At 39.5% G+C, this 19203-nt stretch overlaps 1 protein-coding gene across 5 annotated transcripts in view; it reads left to right on the plus strand.

The window, feature by feature from the left end:
- Positions 1-972: 972 nt before the first annotated feature.
- Positions 973-19203, plus strand: part of CCAR1 (cell division cycle and apoptosis regulator 1) — a 57677-nt gene continuing 39446 nt past the window's right edge. The window contains exons 1-5 of one of the 5 annotated variants that reach the window (XM_011234343.3): positions 973-1098; positions 2290-2412; positions 15427-15599; positions 16243-16287; positions 18882-18914. In XM_011234343.3, coding sequence (XP_011232645.1) covers positions 2340-2412; positions 15427-15599; positions 16243-16287; positions 18882-18914 — 324 coding nt within the window. In that variant the 5' untranslated portion in view covers positions 973-1098; positions 2290-2339. Of the gene's footprint in view, positions 1223-2289; positions 2413-15426; positions 15600-16242; positions 16288-18881; positions 18915-19203 lie in introns of all 5 variants that reach the window. The other 4 variants (XM_011234341.3, XM_002913734.4, XM_034662608.1 and 1 more) reach the window with 4 other exon arrangements.

Consider the following 19203-nt stretch of genomic DNA (forward strand, 5'->3'; position numbering starts at 1 on the left):
ACAGAATATAGAAGGTCCACAGGACCACCTGGCTGAATACTGAGGCCCCATTCCGGGACCCACTTCAAAATATGCATAGGTCCTAACTGGCCAATGAATTACTTACAACTAGTCACATTTACCAAAAAAGGGAGAATTCCGCAGGTGGCCACGCTCATCTTCTCCCTTTAGATACAGCCCCCACCCACTGCTTCCTTGCAGACAGCCTCTCCTCTGCTGTCCTGCTGGTGGCTCCCTAGTGGTGTATTCAATAAACTATCTCCTTTGTTCAGCTTCAGGTGGATTCTTTCACCACCTGCACCACTGGCTTCCACCTGAAGGGGTCGCTCCACATTTGGGGGCCGATCAGATCCAGAGACACCCCATTTAGACACCGCAGAAGCCAGACACAAAAGACCATATATTATATAATTCTACTAATATGAAGTATCTAGGATATTCAAATCCATGGAGACAAAGCCGCTTAGTGACTGTAAAGGGATGGCGGGGGCAGAGATTAAGGAGTAACTGCTTAACGGGTAGGGGTTTCTTCTAAGGGTTGAGTTCGTGATGGTTGCAGAAACTTATGACTGTATAAAGGCCATAGGAAAAAATAAAGCTCACTGAATTTTACAAAATATTTAAAACAGCGAATTATATGGTAAGTGAATTTTATCTCCACTAAAAAAGAAACTTAGGAAGATGGTACAGGAAATACCCATTCTTCCAAGTACTTGAATTCAACTAGAAAAAAAAGACACAGAAAGGCGAAAAAACACAAAATGGCGGAGGATCGGATCACGTGACCGCCAATTCTTCCCTGCCCACCCTTAGAAAAGTCTTTTCTTCAGAGCTGGCGAACAGACACAGGCGGCTCATTGTTATGGGAAGCCCAGGTAACTCTTCTCAGGCGCGCTCTAGCTCTAGCTGCGTAGTGAGAGCGGTGAGCGTATTGAAGGCGTGCTGGGGAGCGCGCACGTAGAACGTAAACCCGTAAGCGCCGTTCCTCGCAGAGATGAGGAGGAGGGGAGAGGCGTGGAGGAAGAGGGGGAAGTTGGCGCATGCGCCTAACGCTGACGGGTTTGAAATGGCCTCGGTGTTAGCCGGGACTCGATTCAGGTGAAGGTCTGGTCCTCGCGGTTGGAGCAGCGGGCCGCGGAGCCGGGGTCCTAACGTCCTGTCGGATCCGCGGAAGGGCCGAGAGCGACTGTTTTGGTAGCACGGCGTCCGTAGGCCGGCGACGGTGGGGCTCTCGTGGGACTGGGGCGGGAGGGACATGGTCCCTTTTGTGCGGGTCGGAGCAGGCCCCGCGCGGCAGCCCCTCCCCCACCGCTTCGTTTTTTCAAACCCCCTTCCCCCCTCCCCCCCGCGGTTCTTCAGGTATCCCCAGCGCCCCTCAGCCTCGGCTTGACGGGTCTGGAGGGACTGCCGAGCGCCATTCCTCACTCTGGAGCCGCTGAGCTTTAGCTCCACGGCCTCCGGCCCAGGGCGTCGGGTGGCTGGCGTCGGCGCCGGTTTTGGGGGATAGAGGCTGTCTCGGCCGGGGGGTTAAGGGGACCAGGACTTTCAATAGTTCTCTCATGGCGCTTCGCCCAGTCTCGTGAGACGGAGGATTCCGCCTTCCCTGGTCTGCGTCCCGCGAGGAGCTGGGGCTGGAGGAAGATGGATGGCAGAGCTCTGGCCCCTACGAGTCGCGGGGGGAAGGAGGGGGTGCGCGGGCTGAGATCTTAGCCTTTTCTGGCTTGATTTTGGGGGGAGGGGTCTTAGCGATGATTCTTTAGGGGGCATCCGTTATTTCAACTGTCTTTCCCCTGGAGGGAGGGGAGAGAAAAGGAGCCCCTCGGCCCTTCCCAGCCCGAGAAAGTAAGGAGATGTTCGTTATTTAAATGATAGTCTTAAATACCTTTATTCAGTGTCTCGTCTCAATTTCCGTTATTGGTTCTACCACTTTCAGCCCCCAACTGATTGCCAAAAGAAACGCGCAGGCTCTATTTTCTTTGAACCTGAAGCTGTGTACTTACTGTTAAGAACTGGGTAGATAACAGCACTTGGTTTTCTGTTTAAATGTGACAGTTTGTAGCCACGGAAAGAAGTGCCTTTCTTGTGAGTCTACCCTTAACGTCATATGTTGAAATTGGGTGCTTTTGGTGAGCTACTTGATGTAGAATGTTTTTGCTGCATATCGGACGTATATATACCTTGTCGTTTATACTAGGATCTACGAAGATGTCCTTGACAAACATTTCTTTAATAATACTTTAATGATATTTATAGTTTGAACTTTAAAACGTGGATTCTTTTTCTTAATAGATCGCTGCTATAGAAGACAAACAGGTGAAGGTTTTTTCTCTTCTTTCATCATGGCTCAGTTTGGAGGACAGAAGAATCCGCCATGGGCTACTCAGTTTACAGCCACTGCGGTATCTCAGCCAGGTCAGGCCACTGAACACATGTACTGTAAACTTGGGGGTTGGGGAGGGGGTATAACTATGTGAATTAGGCTATGTGTGATATTGAAAAATGTTCCTAAATGATGTATCTTTTATTTGTGAAGTTTTAAAAAATTCATGTATCAACTAACAAAAAAAATCTGTTATACACAGCAGTTTGGATAGTTATTTTATATAGTTTTTCAAACATTAAATTAAGTTTTATTTGATTCAGTTAGGTTAGCAGCCACTCATTGATTAGAGGTTATATCATTTGGCATGTTAAGGTGTTAGTATGCACGTTATATTTAAAAATAAATGTATTAAAATTTTTTATTTTATGAAAAATTACATATGACTGTTTTTCGGTTGTTGGAGTTTAAAGTGGAAAACCCAATTCTAAAGAATTTATCAAGCAAAGGAGGAAGATAAATAGATATAAAAGAGCAAATGAATACATTTTCAAAATAAGGTCAACAAGTAATGTCATTGAAAATGTTTCAATAAGCTTCTTCCCTTTGCTTCTTAGGAAAAAAAAATTTTTTTTTTTTAACCATTTGACATAAGGTTTGAATCTATTTAAATAAATTTCCCATGGATTCTACAGAATGAATTTCAGTTTCCTTGGGTGCCCAGAAAAGTTGCAGCTTCTTCTGTTAATTTGAATATATTTATTATTTATAACATCTCTAATACTGGATCTTTACTGCTTTTACTTACTTAAAATATCTATTTTGGTAATTCAAGGTCAGTTACAGAGATACTATGATCTTCTGACTTGGGTGTTCTAAAATTTGATGGACATGATTATCTTGTTATGTTGGTGACCTTTCTCCTTAAAGAAATGGATACTTCAGAGTTTTTATTTCAGTTATTCTTCATTTGGGGGGGTTAAATGATCAGTTCTACAGACAATTGAAGAGATTATGAGATAATAATTATAGATTGTGTTTAATTCAGATCGAAGTACTTCTTTATGTTAAATAATGGGTGCTCTGGTGTTGACTTAGTTTTGATGAAACAGGACTTATTAGGAATTACCGTGTGTCCAGAAGCAAGTGCTATGGACTTGTATTTTTGTAAACTAAACATGTTTTACCTGGCTTTTTCTACATATGATTTGTTTTACTTATTTATAAACAAAACCAGGAACATAATTAATATTATGAGTGACATTTGTTTTTTGTAAGGATTTTATTTGTTTGATAGCGCGAGAGAGAGCAAGAGCAAGGAGAGGGAGAAGCAGGCACCCCACTGAGCAGGGAGCCTGTTGTGGGGCTCCATCCCAGGACCCTGGAATCATGACTTGAGCCAAAGGCAGATGCTTAACCAACTGAGCCACTCAGGCACCCCATAATATGTTTTAAATTGATATCTGTATTGTTCCAGTTAAATAGCTCTTAAGGTGGAAGCCTATTGTCTATAGCTCTTAACATTTGTATTGTGAGGCACCTGGGTGGCTCAGTTGGTTGGGCGACTGCCTTCTGCTCAGGTCATGATCTCAGGGTCCTGGAATTGAGCCCTGTGAAGGGCTCTCTGCTCAGCAGGGAGCCTGCTTCTCCCTCTTCTCCCCACTCGTGCTCTCTCTCGCTATCTCTGCCTCTCTTGAAAATAAATAGATAAAATTGTTTTAAAAAATTTGTATTTTAATTATTTAAATTAATGTTATACTTTGTTTTTATTATTTTTTTATTTTATTTTATTTTTTTAAATGTTTTTTTATTATATTATGTTAGTCACCATACAGTACATCCCCAGTTTCCGATATAAAGTTCGATGATTCATTAGTTGCGTATAACACCCAGTGCACCATGCAATACGTGCCCTCCTTACTACCCATCACCAGTCTATCCCATTCCCCCACCCCCCTCCCTTTTTGTTTTTATTTTAAGACTGAGCAAAGAAGACACCAAACGTTCATAAAAATTATCAAACACAAAGTCAATAATAAATATAGATCTCCCTTTCCATATTTGGCAATAGAGTCCAAATATAAATAGTGGGATTTGTGTAAACAGAGCTTCTATTTGTGCTGTAGGAAATTATTTATGGGTTTTCTTAGAGATTGTTGTTAATCATAGTTTTTCAAAATCAAATTTTTTGACACATCATGACTTCAGTAAGTAGGCCAAGTGTTTTGTTAGCATCTGTCTACTCTTAGCTTTCCTCTAAAAATCCTGGAGTAGGTTCTAGATGGAGCTCTTTAGTGATACTGTTTTTATTAAAATCTTTATTTTCCAGGTGCTATATTTCAGGCTGCTTCCTGAAAGCTTGCTGTTTTCTTACCTTCATCTTACAGTCTTATTTGTGATTAATCATCTCGTCTTTTTAGAGCTGATTTTCAGAGCCACACGCATTTTTATAAAAGTTAAATTTTCAATCCTGAGGCAATTAAAATATGTTTTATTGACATCTCATCTAAATGGAGAACTTTTTTTTTTTTTTTTTAACTTTAATCTCCACACCCATCATGGGGCTTGAACTCACAACCCCGAGATCAGGAGTCACGTGCTCCACTGGTTGAGCCAGCTAGGTGCCCCTAAATGGAGAACATTCTAACCTAATTATAGTGCCTCAAGTTTTCTCCTGGCAGCTTCAAATACAATTTGAGAAAAAATTTCAATAAAGGACATATAAGGACTTAATCAGGGCAATAGTGTAGGTGCCAGTTTTTTACTCTATTAAAAAAAAATGCAGCCTTTGAAATATTCCAGACATGTTAGTATCAGAGGCCACTGTCATAAATCAAATGATCATGGAACAGAAAAAGTTAACTGAGTAATTCAACTTGAATTAAATATTTTGATCTCTGTGCCTATATTTCTGACTCATTTTCTCTTGAGGGCAGTATAAAAATTACTACTCTTTTTGTATATAACATAACATGATGTTCAGTTTTTGCTATTTCCATTTTCTAGCAAGGATATTTTGCATTTGTGCTAATCTTAAAAATTCTATCTCAGTGACAGAAAATTTCACTGCCTTCACACAGATGACTTATTTAAAATAATATAAAGGGGCACCTGGCAGGCTCAATTAGAAGAGTACGGGACTCTTGATCTCAGAGTCATGAGTTCGAGCCCCATGTTAGGTGTAGAGAGTACTTAAATAAATAAACTTAAAAAAATAAAGTAATATTAAAAACTTCAGTAAAAGCATGCACGCTAGCAATGTATTGCTGAAATCTGTTGTAAAATTGAAGATCAGTATTTGAATTGTTTCTGATTTTGCATTGCTAGGTGTCATTATCATCTTTGGTTTTCTTTTCCTTTAACCCCCATATTCAATTATATATCAAATCTTGACTTTTTTTTCTCTTTTGAAAATGCCTCAGGTATACTCCATTTTACATTTAGGCCCTGGGCACTTCACATTTGAATAACTGTGTCATAGCAGCTTTCTCTTGCTTACAGCTCATATGCCAAAGTCTCTCACCTAACTTTCAGGTCCTTCCTTGCCTTTCCCAAACTTAATCCATAGTGCTTACCATAGATCCTTAAGTCAGGAAGCTGTTTTTTCCATCTCTCACTTGGTAGTGTTACTCTTTATTATCCTTTATTTAGTTTTAGTTTTTGTTTTTTTTAAGATTTATTTATTAGAGCACACATGTGCAGAGGGAGAGGGAGAAACAGACTCCTTCCTGAGCAGGGATGCCAATGGGGGGGCTGGAACCCAATGGGGGGCTTGGTCCCAGGACTCCAGGATTATGACCTGAGCTGAAGACAGACGTTTACCCAACTGAGCCAACCAGGCACCCCTCTATTATTTAGTTCTAATTGCTTTTGTTTGCTTTCCTCTCTTATATACTGAATATGCTACTTCTTATTTCTCTCAGCTCCAGTGTATCTGTCAGATGTGATACTACTAAAGCATATTTTTTTTTTTTTTTTTTTCTTCAGGTAGGCTCCACACCCTATGAGGGTCTCAAACTCATGACCCTGAGATCAAATCACATGCTCCACCAACTGAGCCAGCCAGGCTCCCCTTGTAATTACTACCAAAATCAAAGAATTTTTCAAAGTTGAATGGGACATGACCTAGATTCTGTCTCAAAAACTGTCTCTATCAGATAAGGAATTTGAGGCCCATAAAAGTGAAGAAATTTGTTTAGGTTTTAAAGATGGTCTCAGGAGAGTTAACGTTAGAACATCAGAATTGTGGTTCATTGTATCTTCCATTATTTTTACTCGTCTACAAAAAATATCTTCAAGGATTTTAGAATTCATTTTAAACTTCTCGAGATGGTATTCATGATGTTTTGTCTTTCCAGCCCTATATATCATTTTCCTACACTGAAATAATTGTTCTTAATATTTCCCCTTTCTTCCCATCTAGCTGAAGTGCTGTGATACGTATTCAGTGAATTTTAGATTTTTTTTTTTTTAAGATTTTATTTATTTATGTGACAGAGAGACAGCCAGCAAGAGAGGGAACACAGCAGGGGAGTGGGAGAGGAAGAAGCAGGCTCCCAGCAGAGGAGCCTGATGTGGGGCTTGATCCTGGGTCACCGGGATCACGCCCTGAGCCAAAGGCAGATACCCAATGACTGCGCTACCCAGACGCCCCAGTGACTTTTAGATTTGAAAGTTTAAGTTTCCTGTGTGTAAAGAGACATTGAGAGAATAGCTGGTGAATCACTGATTAAATCTTTATGAGATTTTTTTTTTCTTTCTAAGATTTTATCTATGGGGTGCTGGATGCCTCAGTTGGTTAAGCATCTGCCTTCAGCTCAAGTAGTGGTCCCTGGATCCTGGGATTGGGTCTCATGTTGGGCTCCCTTTCAGGGAGTCTGTGTTTCCCTCTCCTGCCCCTCCCCCTGCTTGTGCTCTCTCTCACTCACTTTTTCTCTCAAATAAATAAAATCTTTAATAAATAAAAGTTTTTGTTTACTTATTTATTAAAGTGCGTATGTGAGTGGGGGAGGAGCAGAGGGAGAGAGACAATCAGACTCTGTGCTGAGCACGGAGCCCAGCCTGGGGCTTGATCCCATGACCCTGAGATGATCTGAGCCAAAATCAAGAGTCAGATGCTTAACTGACTGAGCCACCGAGGCACCCTGTGAGATATTTTTTTTTAATTAATTTATTTTTAAAGATTTTATTTTTATTTATTAGACAGGCAGCGAGAGAGGGAACACAAGTGGGGGGGGAGTGGGAGAGGGAGAAGCAGGCTTCCTGCTGAGCAGGGATCCCCATGCGGGGCTCGATCCCAGAACGCTGGGGTCATGACCTGAGCCAAAGGCAGACGCTTAACTAATGAGCCACCCAGGCGCCCCTAAAATTTATTTTTATTATTGGGGTGGGTGGGTGACTCCCTTGGTTTTAAGCGACTGCCTTCGGCTCATGTCATGATCCCGGGGTCCTGAGATCAAGTTTCGCTTCGGGTTCCCTGTGCTCTTCAGGGAGCCTGTTTCTCCCCCTCCCTCTGCCTGCCACTCCCCCTGTTTGTGCTGTCTCTCTGTCAAATGAATAAAATCTTTTAAAAAAATAAATAAAATTAATTTTTTTTTTTTTTAGTACTAGGACTCAGGAACCCAAGATCAAGAGTTGCATGCTCCACTCCTGAGCTAGCCAGGTGTCCCACTGATTGAATCTTTAACCCTTAGATTAATTATATTGACTAGGGGTTGTTTGTAGATTTGACTTAAAATATTTGCTTTTCTATCTGTATGTAATTATAATAATATTGAAGTGTGGGGAATGATTTAGCGTATTCTCACCTATTTTCTCATCTATTTCTTTTGACCATTTGTAAAATTTCTGCATTCTGATCATAGAGAAACATGAACTACTTTAGAAGTTAAAACTATAGTTATGTGCTTTCCAACAGGTGACTGAAGCTAATACCAATACAGTTGTTTTAAATATGACTCCATTTTTTCCTGCCTCTCTATTCTGTCCCAGTGGTCATCTTTTAAAACCACAGTCTCTTGAATCAGCAGCTCAGATTGTTAAATTCCAAAACTCATGGTCTTTTTGAAACCAATAATAGCTGATATACCATGTGTGCTTCACTAATATTAGTTATCCCTTAATGGACTTGAATGTTTACAACTCATTTGGTAGGAAAGGATTGCTACCAGTATTGGTTTAACCCTGTTTAAACACTGCTTGTGCTATGTAATAGCAAATAGTTCCTAAAACATTTTCCCAAGAGTAAAAAAAAAAAAAACACATAAAATCTTTTAAGGCTCATTGTTAATACGTATTTTTCCCCCCTCATCCTCTGAGTATGCCTTACTTGTGCTGTTAACTAGTGACAGCTGCATTAACATCAGGTGCGCCTGGGTGGCTCAGTTATGTGTCTGCCTAAGCGCCTGCCTTCAGCTCAGGTCATGATCCCAGGGTCTTACAATTGAGCCCCACATTAGTGGGGAGCCTGCTTCTCCTCCTGCCTCTCCCTCTATCGCTCCTCCTGCTTGTGTTCTCTCTCTCGTCTGAAATAAATAAATAAAATCTTTAAAACATCATACTACAAACACTGAATACCCCCATCTCTCTATCCTAACTTTTCTTTTTTTTCTCCCTATCCTAACTTAAGCATGCAGCTTTGAGGTTTTGAACTTTGTTTCAGGATGATTCATCTTAGTAAAGATAGAACACCAAGGTTTAAAGGTAATATGGATTTTTAAATTTAACAGTGAGTTTGATAAGATTAAGGGACAACAGAAAAAGGACGGGCTTCTCTTTTGTGTTTTAATGGTGCATTCACTGGTATTCAGTGAAAACTACGAATATGTCTTAATACAAGTGTGTTTGAGTCATATGAAACTGATTTTACATTTTAGAAGGTGATAACTTTGTCCTTAAAGGTTTAAGAGAACTTAGACCTTAAGTTTACTTATTTACCTGATAGCCTGTGGTCATCTAGGGCTCATTTCATAGGTTTGTCTGTGCAAGTATTGATACACAGTGATAAGCATATCTGTTTCAGAAGGGTTACAAGACTTTCAGCAATCATATTGAATTAGGTATAAGTAGATGAACAGACTGTTCTATTGTGAATAATTGGAAAAGATCTCCAGCTGACAAGTGTTTGGCCACTTAGGTGGAGAGAAAGATTAAATCAGGGATTGATAACTTTGCAATATGCAAGTTATATTATTATCTTGCAGGATATTGATTATAATTCACAAGAGTGGAGAAAGCTACTTAAAAATACTCAAGGATAGTTTCTCAGGTAACCACAAAAAAGGAGTATTAATAATGAAATATACTTATATTGAGAGTAAAGTCTAAAATACGAATGATTTTATTTTATTTTAAAAGAACTTTTTGTCTTTTATATTTTTTTAAAGATTTCATTCATTTATTAGAGAAAGAGTGTGCACACCAGTGGGGTAAGGGGCAGAGGGAGAGGGAGAAGCAGGCTCCCCACTAAGCAGGGAGCGCTGTGTGGGCCTCGATCCCAGGACCCTGAGGTGATGACCTGAGCCGAAGTCTGACGCTTAGACCACTAAGCCACCCAGGTGCCCCTAAAATATGAATGATTTTAAAAAGAGCTATATTGCAGATATATAAAACTTTCACAGTGATGTCACAAAATTTGAATTAACTAGCTAATGGCGTGACACAACTAGTAGAATGTAAATTTCCTTCCCATAAATTTCTAGCAGTTGAACCCTTCATTTTCAACAGGTGTTGACCCTTGAAGACCATGGGTTTGAACCGTGTGAGTCCACTTTTATGCGGATTTTGGGGGGGGTGGATAAGTACTGTCCTGTAAATATATTTTCGTTAATGATTTTTTTCTCTAGCTTACTTTATTGTAAGAATACAGTATATAGGGGCTCCTAGGTGGCAAAGTTGGTTAAGGGTCAACTCTTGATCTCAGCTCAGGTCTTGATGTCAGGGTCATGAATTCAAAGCCTTCGTTGGGCTTCACGCTGTGCGTGGAGCCTACTTAAAAAAAAATACATAGTACATATAATATACAAAATATGTTAACTGTTCATGTTACTGGTAAGGCTTTCGGTCAACAGTTGGCTGTTAGTGTTTTGTTGTAGTTTGTTTTTAAAGATTTTATTTATTGGGGCGCCTGGGTGGCACAGCGGTTAAGCGTCTGCCTTCGTCTCAGGTTGTGATTCCGGCGTTATGGGATCGAGCCCCACATCAGGCTCCTCCGCTATGAGCCTGCTTCTTCCTCTCCCACTCCCCCTGCTTGTGTTCCCTCTCTCGCTGGCTGTCTCTATCTCTGTCAAATAAATAAATAAAATCTTTAAAAAAAAATTAAAAAAAAATAAAGATTTTATTTATTAGAGGGGATGCAAATGCATGCATGACAAGGGGAGGGAGAGGGACAAGCAGACTCCTTGCTGAGGGTGGAACCCTAAGTGGGGCTCTGTCTTAACAACCCTAAAATCATGACCTGAGCTGAAACCAAGTCAGATGCTTAACTGACTGAGCCACCCAGGTGCCCTAGAGATACTTTATTTTCCCTTCTAAATCCAAAGGCTAGTTTTAAAAATTGAATACCACTTAGTCTGATTAACATAAACATTAATGTTTAGCTTCATTTTCAGAGTCCAAGAATGAAAACTTTTAGTTGAACACTGAGTAAGCCACATGTTTAGGTAATTTTTCTTTAAAAGTTTTTTGGTTTTTTGTCTTTTTTTTTTTTTTCCTTAAAAAGTCTTAAAATGTGATATAGCACCTAAATTTTCAGTGGCATGTATAGGCTATTAACACATGTTCTGAAATCTGGTAGGTTACATCAGTCCTGAGGTTTTTTGTTTTTGTTTGTGTTTTAAATTTATTTCAGGGGGTGCCTGGGTGGCACAGCGGTTGAGCGTCTGCCTTCGGCTCAGGGCGTGATCCCGGCGTTGTAGGATCGAGCCCCACATCAGGCTCCTCTGCTGTGAGCCTGCTTCTTCCTCTCCCACTCCCCTTGCTTGTCTTTCCTCTCTCGCTGGCTGTCTCTGTCTCTGTCAAATAAATAAAATCTTTAAAAAAAAAAAATTTATTTCAGTAACCTCTACACCCCCAATGTGGGGCTTGAACTCACGATGCCAAGATCAAGAGTCATATGCTCCTCCAACAGAGCCAGCCAGGCACCGCCCTGAATTAGCTTTTAATAAAAAAGAAAACTGAGCTCCATATTTTTTCTATGCTACCATAGTTTTCCTTCTACTCATTTTAGCATTTCACTTTATACTGTTTTCAGTTTTCTTTTAAAATCTTTGAATGTAATCCTACAATGCAAAATTTAGGGAGAAATGATAATTAGAAAACATAATGACAAACTTTCATGACTAAGTGTTGATCCACTCAGTAACTGCTAATACATGTGAATGGAATGATTTTTTTGTCTGTTTTTTAGTAAGCTCTACACTCACCATGGGGCTTGAACTCATGACCCTGAGATCAAGAGTTGCATGCTCTACTGACTAAGCCAGCCAGGCACCCCTGTATTCTTTTATTTTGAGCCTACAGGGAGGGGCAGGAGAAGGGAGAGGGATAGAAAATCTTGAGCAGACTCTGCGCTGAGCAGTGAGGCTCAATCCCACAACCTGAGCCAAAGTCAAGAGTTGGGTGCTCAGCTGACTGAGCCACCTAGATGTCCCTGCTCCTGTATTTTTATTCATCAAGACATCAGTATGGTCTTAAAGCCTTGTGTCTGTATATGCTTCCCTGTGTGTGAATGGCTTACATAGACATAACACTGTATGGTGGTCCTAGAAAAAGAATGACTTCAACAAATCAACTGATTGGCACTTTCTTTCATTAGGAATATTTTATCCCAAGGCACTAGGCTATTGCTAGTTAATTTTGGGGGACTCAAGTTATATACAGATTTTCAGTTGTGTGTGGAGGTCAGGCACCTTTAACTCCCACATTGTTCAGGGGTCACCTGTAATTTTTTTGTAGTTTCTAATTTATCACGCTGTTAACAGTAGAAGAGAGGTGTGTCTGTTATCCTGCCTACTTAATGCTAGGCTACTGTATGATGCCAGGATTCAGAACACCTAGAAAAGTAATAGGAAAAAAGATAGACTTTCTGGGGTATTGGCTCTGAGCTCTTCTGCTGTGGCATCTTCCAGGGTTCATAGCAACAGAACGAAACAGAGCAGATCTGAGGTCAGAGCTCAGGTGGGTGAAGGAGCTGGGTGTGATATTTGAATCATGGATGCTACTTTGTCAAATATATGACGTGCCAGTCTTAGAATTTAAAGCACTAATAATTTTTCCTATGGTCTTTATCTTGTGTTCAGTGTGTTATTTTATTTCTGTTATTCTGGAACCGTGGTTCTTAACATTTTTTGGGGTCCGCAAATTTTGCATACAATTTTAAAAGGTTAACAGGATCCATTGATTAGAACCTATGTGTCTACATTTCAGTACCTTTTCCTTTATTCTCATTGTAGTTAATCTGATTTTGAACTTACGCTGGTGTTAAGATATTCTCCACTTTATTTAAATTTCTGTTTAAATCCATTTAGTTAGTCCTGGTTTCCTCTTTCTGCCCATCTGTGATATCTGACTTTCCTTAAAAACAAGAAAAAATTAGAAATTTTTTGTTTATTTTAGACTCTTCCTTTTCTTGCCCCTCCTTTTTTAATTTTTAAAAATCAGTATTTTTTGCAGGGAGTAATTTGTAATTTACAAGAACTACAAACATACTTTCTTGAATTTTTGTTTGTTTTTGCTTTACTTTGTTGTTGGTTTGTTTTATTTTTAAATAAAATTAGTCTGAACTTTTAAACAACTGATGATGAACCTCACACTTCTAAAGGTTTTCTGGGATATTCTAGACTAAGTGCTTTGGTTAGTTCATTAACATTCTTTGTTCTTCTAAAGCAAAATATTGTTCTTTCTATAAGGTTGTTTAATAATTATAGAGCAGCATTTTTTCAGGTTATTTTCAGATACAAGCAAGCTGCTTTGGAAAAGGGAATTGCTGGATTGCTTTTATGGCTATCTTTTGAGATTCAGAATGCTGAGTTGGCATATTAAAGGTTCTGAGAAATCCTGCAGTAAAAATATGTGCTTAATTTCACTGTTTCTAAACTTTTTTAAAGTAAGCTCTGTGCCCATTGTAGGTCTTAAACTCATGACCCGGAGATCAAGAGTTGCATGTTCTACCAGCGTGAGCCAGTTGGCCCTGTTTCCTCAGCTTTTTAAACGTTGGGCCCTTTTTTTTGTTTTCCAACTTAATGTCCTGGGGAGCTAGTTATTGTTTAGGAGATACCACTTTGGGAACGGTAGTGCTGCACTGCGGGTTGGTTTTTTGTTTTGTTTTGTTTTTAAGATTTTATTTATTCATTTGAGAGAGACAGAGAAAGCACAAACGGGGAGGGGCAAAGGGCGAGGGAGAAGCAGTCCCCTTCTGAGCTGGGAGCCCGACATGGGGCTCGATCCCAGGACCTGGAGATCATGACCTGAGCGAAGGCAGACACTTAACCCACTGAGCCACCCAGGTGCCCCATACACTGCAGTTTTTAGTTGATTGGTTTTTTGCATTTCGTGGAATTGCATGAAAACATCAAGTAAAATCTTTCTCATGTTCTCTTGAGCTTTTATTTTATTTACTTATTTATTTATTTTTTTAAAAGATTTTATTTATTTATTTGACAGAGAGGGAGATAGCCAGTGAGAGAAGGAACACAGGTAGTGGGAGTGGGAGAGGAAGAAACAGGCTCCCAGGAGAGGAGCCTGATGTGGGGCTCAATCCCAGGACTCTGGGATCATGCCCTGAGCCGAAGGCAGACACTTAACAGTCAACTGAGCCATCCAGGAGCCCCTCTCTTGAGCTTTTAGCCCTGTTTAAGTATACATTAAACATTACCTAATGTATCATTCTGAGTCCTCTCCCAATTCGGTTTAATCAAATTGTAATTTTAAGTCACTATGATTAATTTTATCTCATTGCCCCATATAGTAGTGCACTAAAATTAAAAACTTTCTGTGCTTTTAAACACAAAAGTTGAGGTGCTTGGGTAGCTCCGTTGGTTAAGCATCTGCCTTTGACTCAGGTCATGATCTCCAGGTCCTGGGATCCAGCCCTACGTCAGGCTTCCTGCTGAGCAGGGGGTCTGTTTCTCCCTCTCTACCCCTCCCCCTCCACTTATGCTTTGTGTCTCACTTTCTCTCAAAGACATAAATAAAATCTTAAAAAAAAATAAACACAAAAGTTGCTTTGGTTTGTTTCCTACTTTTTATTTATTTATTTATTTTTTTATTTTTTTTAAAGATTTTATTTATTTATTTGACAGAGATAGAGACAGCCAGCGAGAAAGGGAACACAAGCAGGGGAGTGGGAGAGGAAGAAGCAGGCTCNTCAACCACTGTGCCACCCAGGCGCCCCTGTTTCCTACTTTTTAAATCTTTAATGCAAAGTAGGTATATGAAAATTTTGTCCAATGGACAGTTTTCGGTGGATCACTTCCAGCAACACTGTCATCAGTATATGATTCTCACCTACTTGGAGGTAAAACAGTAAATTCTAGATAAGTAAAGTAAGACAGTTTATTTTCTGCTCTTTTTCCTAAAAATACTTCTTGAGAGTACTTAAGCCTCTTGGTCTAGGTTTGTGTTCATTATGTAGTTATTATAGAATATTGTTTACTTCTATCTATTATGACATGAAAATTAAATATAAAGCCACTAGGATCTGGGGAGGTACTTGAATCAATTAAATTTAACAAGCATTACAGGAATTTTGCTTTAGGTTTTTTTTTTGTTTTTTTTGTTTTTTTTAAAGATTTTATTTATTTATTTGACAGAGAGAGAGCCAGCCAGTGAGAGAGGGAACACAAGCAGGGGGAGTGGGAGAGGAAGAAGCAGGCTCTCAGCAGAGGAGCCTGATGTGGGGCTCGATCCCATAACGCCGGGATCACGCCCTGAGCCGAAGGCAGATGCTTAACCGCTGTGCCACCCAGGCGCCCCTGCTTTAGGTTTTTACTAAACAATAGCAGAACATAATTTCATAACTAAGCACTTACGGAAAATTCCTAGAAAGGATCCAAATAATGCTTTTTTCTTTTTTTTTTTTCCCCATTTCCTTTTTAATCTCATTTTAGCTGCGTTGGGTGTTCAGCAGCCATCACTCCTTGGAGCATCTCCTACCATTTATACACAGCAAACTGCATTAGCAGCAGCAGGCCTTACCACACAAACCCCAGCAAACTATCAGTTAACTCAGACTGCAGCCTTGCAGCAACAAGCTGCAGCTGCAGCAGCTGCGTTGCAACAGGTGAGTCTTTATTGGGTTTCAGTATGTGACATATTAAACTGAGTAGCCAGATAATTTTTAAAGAATTAATAAGTGTGCATTTTTGTTGTTTTTTTTAAAGATTTATTTATTTGAGAGAGCACTTGTTCGTGTGCATGCACGCACATGCACACACACAGGGGGTAGGGGCAGAGGGAGAGGGAGAATCCCAAGCAGACTCCATGCTGAGCTCGGAGCCCAAGGTGGGGCTGGATCCCAGGACCCTGAGATCATGACCTGAGCCGAAACCAAGAGTCAGACACTTAACTGACTGTGCCACCCTGGTGCCCCAGGAATTGTGTATTTTTATTATGCTTATTGTTTTTTCAGTTAATAAAATTAGATGCACCTGTGACATATAGAACAGTGAAGTGTGTGGTCAAAATTCTTAAAACAGGCAGTTCTTATACCTTAATTATTTGAACAAAATTCAGTTCTTGATGAATCCTAGAGTATAAGGGAGTCACCAGTTTGCTTATTTTTGGTGAAGTTTAGTTCACAAAATTTCTTTGTAGTGTGATTTTGTTTATGTATTTGTATGTATGTATGTATGTATGTATATCGCTTCTTGAGAATGAATAAAACTGACTCCATATTTTTCTTTGAAAAATCTTTTTTTTTCCAGCAATATTCACAACCTCAGCAGGCCTTGTATAGTGTACAACAACAGGTTAGTTTATATTTTCCATGTTAAAAACTGATGTAAAAAAATAATTTGTCTCAGATTCAGTTTAATGGATTTTATTTCCTGTCAGCTACATTAATGTGTGATTTGAATTCTTTGGGGGTGGGCTAAATGAGGTAGGCAAAAAGTAATGTCTCCAAGGGAGAGGAAGATAGAGGTCCTGAAAATCCAAATCCTAAGCTAGCAGCTAGTCTTTGTCACATGTTTCTTTCCGTCTTCATTTATTTATTTTTTTAAGATTCATTCATTTATTTATTTGAGAGAACACGAGGAGGGGGGAGGAACAGAGTGAGAGGGAGAGGCAGACTCCGCACTGAGCAGGGAGCCCGACACTGGGCTCAATTCCAAGACCCCAGGATAAGGACTAAGCCACCCAGGTGCCCCGTCACATGTTTCTAGGAAAGCGTGCAGAGGAGAATTTGGAAAGAATCACTGTATTACTGAATCTTTGGCCCAGTTTTTCTGTTTGGTACATCTAGCCCTATTGTGCTGTACTAGACCACCCGTGAAAATGAGAAGATCCTTTTTCCCATATAAAGCCTTAACCCTAGATAGACCATTGGCTTTGAGCCTTTGTTTATTTTAATTTTTTTCTTTTTGTAGAGCAAGAGCATGCAAGGGGGGTGGGAAAGAGGGAGAGGTAGAGAGAGAATCTTTAGCAGTCTCCACATCCAGCATAAAGCCCAATGTCAGATTCAGTCTCACAACCTTGAGGTCAGGCCCTGAGCCAAAATCAAGAGTTAGATTCTTAACTGACTGAGCCATCCAGGCCACCCCTAATTTAATTTTTTTAAACTTTTAAATGTAAGCTCTGTGCCCAGCATGGGGCTATAACTCAAAACTCTTGAGATCAAGAGTCGCATGCTCTACTGACTGTCCCAGCCAATCATCCCATGAACCTTTATTTTTTATCTTTATTTTTCTTAAGATTTTATTTATTTAGAGATAGTGGGGGAGGGGCAGAGGGAGAGGGAGAAACAGACTCCCCGCTGAGCAGGAAGCCCAACGTGGGGCTCAATCCCTGGACCCCAAGATCACGACCTGAGCAAAAGACAGGTGCTCAACTGACTGAGCCACCCAGGTTCCCATTTTTTTGTTGTTTTTCTTAAGATTCTACTTATGAGTGGAATCATATGGTATTTGTCTTTCTCAGTTTCACATATTTCTCAGCATAATATCCTCTGGGTCCATTTTTGTTGTCTCAAATGGCACAAACTCATCCTTTTTATGGCTGTGTAATACTCCATTGCACATGTGCTTGTGTGTATACCCACCGGGTTTTCCTTATCCATTTATCTACTGATGGACAGTTAGGTTGCTTCCATATCTTGGCTATTGTAAATAATGCTGTGGTAAGCAGGGATGCATACATTGTTTCAGATCAGTGTTTTTTCTCTTTGGATAAATATCCAGTAGTGGAATTATTGGATTATATGGTATTTCTATTTTTGATTTCCTGAGGAACCTCCATATTGTTTTCCACAGTGGCTGTACCAATTTACATTCCACCAAACGTACCTGAAATTTTTTTTCTCCACATCCTTGCCAATAATTGTTTCTTGTGTTTTTGATTATAACTCTCTGACAGATGTGAGATGATAGTTCATTGTGGTTTTGATTTGCATTTCCATGGTGATGCATGATGTTGAGCATCTTTTCATGTTTCTCTTCTCAATTTGTATGTCTTCTTTCAAACAGAGTCTGTTCATTTCCTCTGCCCATTTTTTAATGGGATTGTTTGTTTCTTGGTTTAAGATTTTGTGTGTTCTTTATAATAATTTTGTGTTATTGATTTATCAGATATGTCATTTAAAGAGGCAGTGATTTTTTTTTTCCCAATGGTATTTCTGTAGCATGGTGACCAACATGTCAATACTAGAAATTTTCCCGTCTAAGGACTTAAGGTTTTTTGGTGTGTTTTGTGTGTGTGTGTGTGTTTGTTTTGTTTTTTTGGGGTGGTGTTATTCCTATGAAATAAAAGATCAGTTTTTTATTGGATGTGTTGGGTTTTTTGTTTGTTTGTTTTCAAGATTTTATGTTTATGGGCGCCTGAGTGGCTCAGTGGGTTAAGCGTTTGCTTTCGGCTCAGGTCATGATCCCAGGTTCCTGGGATCAAGTCCCGCATTGGGCTCTCTTCAGCAGGGAGCCTGCTTCTCACTCTCCCTCTGCCTGCGTGCTCCTTACTTGTGCTCTCTCTCTCTCTCTTTCTGTGTGTGTCAGATGAATAAGTAAGATCTTTAAAAAAAAAGAAAAGAAAAGAAAAAAGATGTTTAGTAATCTCTGCACCCAATATGGGGCTCAAACTTAGAACACTGAGATCAGTAGTTGCATGCTCTACTGACTGAGCCAGCCAGGTGCCCCATTGAATGAGTTAGTTATACATCACGTCTGCAATTAGAAATAGTTGTAGGAAATCTTACACCTAATGACTTCTGTTGCTTTTCATCATATTTCTTAATTAGAAATGAAGTACCCATTTAATAGGAATTTTTCCTTATAAATAAGAGCATCTGTGAAACAATTTTGATTGATCCTTTTCTTTTTTCTTCCCTGTTTTTGTTTGATTTTTCTATTTTCAGTTACAGCAACCTCAGCAGACCCTTTTAACACAGGTTAGTTTGCAATTAATTTATTTCTTTTGGATATCTGAATGAAGAATAGGCCAAAATTTTGTTCCTATTCTAGTATTTCTTTCAGGGTTTGAAGATGAATATTGGTTGGATTTACATATTAGTGTACATATTAGTTTATTACATATTAGTTTAACAATATATGAAAGATGGGGTGCATGTTTTATTGTTTTGTCTTTCATGGTTTTTGATCCAGCTGTGATCTAGTTTGAATAAATATGAGGTCTTATTTTAAACTCAATCCTTTTTTTTTTTTTAAGATTTTATTTAT

This window comes from Ailuropoda melanoleuca, chromosome 6, assembly GCF_002007445.2.
Source record: "Ailuropoda melanoleuca isolate Jingjing chromosome 6, ASM200744v2, whole genome shotgun sequence".
Taxonomy (NCBI): Eukaryota; Metazoa; Chordata; class Mammalia; order Carnivora; family Ursidae; genus Ailuropoda; species Ailuropoda melanoleuca.